Consider the following 6,155-nt stretch of genomic DNA (forward strand, 5'->3'; position numbering starts at 1 on the left):
TATGAAGACTCCGAGATTCTGTGTACTAAAGATCATCACTAGCTACATATTTTTATTATAGCCAGCTCAATGAAGAATAATCTCATTGATAGCTTGTTTTCTCCAAAGAATTAATGATGCTGCATATTCTTTCTAGTCTTAGGGTCATTTGTAGATCTTCTATAGAGTATTGTCTAATTATATTCTTTGTTTATTGAAAAATTGGCTTTTCTATTTGTTTATGAATTATGGTTTTTACATTACTATTATTCTTCAAGAATTTTATATAATGTATTTTGATAATTTTACCTCCAAACCCCCTCTCACGCTATTTTTTCTACTGTGTCTTCACTACTACCCAACTTTGATTTTTTTCTTTTTCCCCCTCCCATAAAATCCATTTTCGTTGCCCAGCTACTCTTGGACTGTGGCCTGCCCTAAACTGTGGTCATTCTATCAAAGGCACCTCATTAAAAGCTCTCTCAAAAAAGGAAGAAAGAGAGAAAGAGAAAAAGAAAGAAAGGAAGGAAGGAAGGAAGGAAGGAAGGAAGGAAGGAAGGAAGGAAGGAAGGAAGGAAGGAAGGAAGGAAGGAAGAAAGAAAGAAAGGGCTCTCCCTTTCATAGCAACTATCGAATAGCAATAGTTCCTCAGCTAATGGTGGCATTCTCTGCCCACTCCCCAACTCCATGCTGAGATTTTTGTCTTGCTTGAGTTTACATGAGTCTTGTGCATGCTCTCAGAACACTGTGAGTTCCCACGTGCAACCTCCATGTTGTGTCCTGAACTGACTGTGTCTTTGAAGTCTCTGGCTCTTTTACATTCTTTCTACCTCTCCTCTTATTCAAAGTTCTCTGAGCTTTGGTGAGAGCAGTGTGATATGTCCATTCCACTTTGGGATGAGCATTCCACAATCTCTTATTCTTTGTACATTGACCAGTTGAGGGTCTCTGTGTTAATTGCCATCTAGTGCTGGAAGAAGCTTCTCTGATGAAGGTTAAGTAATGCATTGATCTATGGGTATAGCATTGAGTCATTAGGAGTCATGTTAATAACTACATCAACTTAGAAAAATAACAGTATTAAATGAGTTGTAGTATTTCTTATGTATCCTAGATGTTCAGTAGTATCATATGTTTCATTTGAAAATGTTAATGTATTTCCTGTGGCCTATCTTTTTCTCTGCTAGATAATGTCATTTAAAGGCCAACAATTTTCAATTTTGTTTAATTCCAATCTGACTATTTCCCCTACCCCTTCAATTCTAAACTTGAGTTTCAGTTAATAAACTGAGGTCTTGAATATTCTTATACATGTCTTGTTTGTTAAAAGTTCATGGTTTGAACTCTTTCATTTATGTTTTGATTTGCTTTTAATTAATTTCCACATATATTTCCAGGTAGAAACCCAGCATCATTTTTTCTATTGCATGAGTATATCCATCTGAATTAGCCAGTTGATTTTTGGTTTATTTGTTTATGCTTGGGTTGTTTGTCTATTTATTTATTTTTGTTTGTTTGTTTTCAACAGATTATAACTCTGTAGTTCAGGCTGGCCTGGAACTCATTATGTAGCCCCTCTGACCTTGAGTTCATGGCAAGCTCTTATCTCTGCCTCCCAATGCTGCAATGATAAGAATGAGTCACCATGTTGAGCTTTAACTTTAATTTTATTCCACCCATTTCAGTCAACTGTAATGCACACTGGAAAGATATTTCTGATATTAGTTTAAACGTACACTTTCACTCAAATTTAGCATTATTGTTTTAGTTTTATCAACTAATCGAGCTTTCTTCCACTTAACAATTACAGAGTCAGAGGCTTCATGAGCTTTCCAAACCAGGACTTCATCCAGTTCCAGGTAGCAGTTACTGTGGCCATAACAGGGACTCTCCAGTGCCTTTGCTCACTGTTTTTAAAAAGGTTCCATATATATATTTCTATTATTCTATGACTATGTAGGAGGCAGTTAAAATTGGATTAATAATTTATTTAAATATGACATCTGAAACTACAAAATCCTGGAAAAAAATGGAAATAGCATCATAATTGACTTTGCAAAGAACACAGGCAATAAAAGCAATTAGACAAATGGAACTATACAAAATCAAAAGTCTTCTGAGTAATGGAAACCATCAGTGAAGGGAGACAGCCACACAAAGAAAGTGAGAATCTATATGCATATGTAAGCCAGATGCCTGATAAGGAGTTAGTTTCCAAAGTCTGCAAGGAACCCCTCAAAATGACTAAATTGCTCTAAACTTGGATAAAGATACTGATTATTATTTCTCCAAGAAAAACTTACTAATGGCCAACAGATGCAAAGGATACTGATCATCACTAGTCACCAGGGATTTGAAAATCAAAACCATTGTATCATCGAAGCAAAGGTACCATCTCACATGGTAAGTGCCGATGGCTATGACCAAACCAAAGACAAGATGGCTGTAGGTGAGAATGTGAAAACCTTGAATCCTGTGTGCTACTGATAAAGATAGAAACAAAACTACCACATGATCTTTTAATACCACTTCTGAATACTCAGAGGTCTAGACCTTAAACAGATGTTACACTTGCACGTTAGCTGTGGCACTTTTCATAGTGGCCAAGGTATGCAGATATCTTCCATGCCCAGTGAAGGTTGAATGGACAAAGAATGTATCATAAACAGTGAAATATATGCAGTCTTGGGGGAAAGAAAGAAGTCAAGTAACATGCAACAACATTTCTGTTTTCAACCCATGGGTACATAGCTTCAAAAAACATCAGAGAAGAGTCAATTGTGTAAAAACAGTTAACTGCTCTGGATGAATCAAAGTGTGTTTTAACATGAATAAGCATGTGAAATTCAATTTTAGACTAAGTAAAAGAAGAGACACTCGGATACACTAGGTAGTAATCACTTTTGTTATTTTAAAATGTCACAGAGAGGTAGGAATGGGCTCAAGATACACTCTACAATGACCTTCCAACAATCTTCGCTAATTATAATTTTTCCTAGAAAGTGATGTCATGTTCACTATTGAGAGAGAGTGAAGGTGAGGGAGGATGGAGAGAGAGAGTATGGGGAGAGGTGACTGAAATTGGGGAGCATTTGGGGGGCAATGTGGAAACCTAGCACTGTGTAACCTTTCTAGAACCTATGAAAGTAACCCTAATTTTGGAGGATATGGAGCCTGAGCCAGCCATCTTCTGTAACCAGGCAAGGCCTCCAGTGGTAGGACGGGGACACCAACCCAGCCACAAAACCTTCGACCTACAACCTGTCCTGCCTGCACAATGTACTGGAGCAATGGTGGCTGAGAGCTTGTGGGAGTGGCCAACCAATGACTGGTCTAACTTGAGGCCCATGCCACAAGAGGGACCCCATGCCTGACACTGCCTGGCCCAGAAGCCTAGGATAGAACCAAACATGATTGGGAAAAAAAATCAATGAAATGATTTCTAATGATATTCTGCTATGCTTATAAATCTGTGCCTAGCCCAATCGCCATCAGAGAGGCTTCTTCCAGCAGCTGATGGGAGCAGATGCAGAGACCTACAGCCAAACATTAGGGGGTGCTGGGGAACCTCCAAAGAAGAAAGAGACTGTAGGAGTGAAAGAGATGGAGGACACCAGGAGAACACAGCCCACAGAATCAAATAAGCAGGGCTCATAGGGGCTCACAGAAATGGAAGCAGCAATCCCAGAACCTGCATGGGTCTGAGCTAGGTCCTCTGCACACAACAACACTGCAGTTGCTTAGCTTGAGAGACTCCTAACAGTAGAAGAGGGGTTTTGTTGACTCTTTTGCCTGCTCTTGGAACCCTTTTTCTCCTACCAAGTTGCCTTGTCCAGGCTTGACATGGGGGTTTGTGGCTAGTCTTATGGTATCTTGTTATGCTGTGTTCGGTTGATATTACTGGGAGGCCTGCTCTTTTCTGAAGGGAAATGGAGGAACAGTGGATCTCAGGAAGAGAGGAAGTGGGGGATGCTGAGGGGAGTGGAGGAGACTAAGAGGAGGCTGTGGTCATGATGGGTTGTATGAGAGAAAAATAAATAAATAAAAGGAAAAAAGGAGGGTGAGAGAGAGAGAGGAGGGAAGACAATGCACAGGAGATCCTGCACTCAGCCCAGCTCATCTTCACTGTGTAGAGTCTAATCCAGCAGGGAAGCACTTTCTCAAACAGAATCCCCACATTCAAATTTCAGTAACAGAGATCTTTATTTTATGTTATTATTGTTGCTTGGGGGGGGCATGGGATCTCATATTACAGTGTAGCCTGGAACTCACTACTATGTAACCCATTGTACTAAAACATGCCTGCCACTTTTTCCTCAGCTTCCCGAGGAAAACAATGGTTTATATTATATGTAGTGTTATATGTGTTATTTTATTATTTAAAATATAATCATCTGCATTGAGGAGAAGTTACTCTGATGCTTCACTATGTATAAATACCTGCATGAGTGTGTGGGTGGGGAAGAGAGGAAGAGAAAGGGAAGTTTCAAAGGCATCTGTGAAGAAATCTCAGCTGTTTCAGTCTTGATACAGGTTAGAGGCTAATGTTAATTGGTGCACAAGGCTAGCTTCATTGGCCCTCCACTTCCTCCAAGTTAATGTCCATTTCCGTGGTGATGGAGTTGGCACTGCTCCTTCTCATCAAGAGCTTCACTACTTATGAATCTATACTGCAGAGTGGGCATCAGGTGAGCCTAATTTTGCTTTTTATTGAAACTGCATCAGATGGGCTCAGAGTTTCCAGAACTCATTTACATCCAAAGTTTAATTGAAACAAATAAAGAAAGATAGGAAGGAAGGAAGGAAGGAAGGGAGAGAGGGAGGGAGGGAGGGAGGGAGGGAGGGAGGGAGGGAGGGAGGGAGGGAGAAAAGGACACTTTATCTTGAAGACTGACTTAAATGAATCATGAAGACAGATTTTGAATAGCTTGATGTGGAATAATGATGAATGAATAAAATGGCATCTCTGGCATCCAGAGGGGACTTCCTTTGCCCATCCTCCAAGTGTGGCACCCACCATCATCCTTACCTGAAGGGTTCTCCAGCACAAGAAGCAACAAAAGAATGTCTACTGCCAATACAACTATATTGAAGCTGATCAGAAGGATTTCCAATATACTGAGCTTTCTCGCCATCTAGACAGAAACAGAAAACCAGGTTAACATAAACCACAGAGGCTCATCGGCCAGCCAGGGCCGGCATCATGGTCAAGTAGACAACATGTAAGACTGAAGATGTGGCTTGGTCATGAAGGCACTTGGTTCAAAACACAAGGCCTTATGTTTGGAACCCCAATTGGGCATGCTAGGGAGGCAGAGACAGAAAGATCCTGAGTTCTGCTGGCTAGTTGGTTTGAATGAATCTTGAACTCAGGATTCAATAAGAGAACCTGTTTCAAAAAATAAAGTGGAAAACAACAGAAAAAGACACCCATTGTGGTTTTTTGGCCTCTACGTTCACATGTTCACACACACGCATATACACCTGCACCCATGTATGCACATACACTACACACACACACACACACACACACAAGCACACGTAATCAGAGATACATACACAGAAGTCTATGTATTTTCAATACAGATTTGATTATCAGCTTTTCTATTTACATAAACCAGAAAAATGCTTCAATAAACATTTGTCTCCCCAGTGCATATGTGGAGGTAATAAGACACATTATAAGAATCAGTTATCTAAGCCGGGCGTTGGTGGCACATGCCTTTAATCCCAGCACTCAGGAGGCAGAGCCAGGCAGATCTCTGTGAGTTCAAGACCAGCCTGGGCTACCAAGTGAGTTCCAGGAAAGGCACAAAGCTATACAGAGAAACCCTGTCTCAAAAAACCAAAAAAAGAAAAAAAAGAAAAAAAGAAAAGAAAAAAAGAAAAGAATCAGTTATCTAGTTCCACCATGTGGGTTACAGGATTGAACTTGAGTCTTTTTAACTGCAAGAGCCAATGCCTGCTAAGCCATCTCAGCATCCAAATATCAGTTGTTTACCAAGAAAAAGCAAATAAAACCTAAAGAACTGGAGAGAGAGAGAGAGAACAAATATACTCAGGGTGGAGGGAGGAGAGACTGAGATGGCTCATAACTTTGCATTCACCCTATGTAGAAGGAAAGATGATACAACTAGGGAGAAAAGAATCAAGAAAGAACGATTCAAAGTCTCCTT

General features: G+C 40.2%; 1 protein-coding gene across 1 annotated transcript in view; it reads right to left on the bottom strand.

Annotated features, from left to right (window-relative positions):
• The window catches only part of Mgam2 (maltase-glucoamylase 2 (putative)), an 83,375-nt gene extending 78,261 nt beyond the window's left edge, over window positions 1–5,114 (bottom strand). Inside the window, exon 1 of the mRNA XM_036181843.1 lies at window positions 4,997–5,114. Coding sequence (XP_036037736.1) covers window positions 4,997–5,114 — 118 coding nt within the window. The remainder of the gene's footprint in view (window positions 1–4,996) is intronic.
• Between the last annotated feature and the right edge of the window lie 1,041 nt (window positions 5,115–6,155).

This window comes from Onychomys torridus, chromosome 3, assembly GCF_903995425.1.
Source record: "Onychomys torridus chromosome 3, mOncTor1.1, whole genome shotgun sequence".
Lineage (NCBI taxonomy): Eukaryota > Metazoa > Chordata > Mammalia > Rodentia > Cricetidae > Onychomys > Onychomys torridus.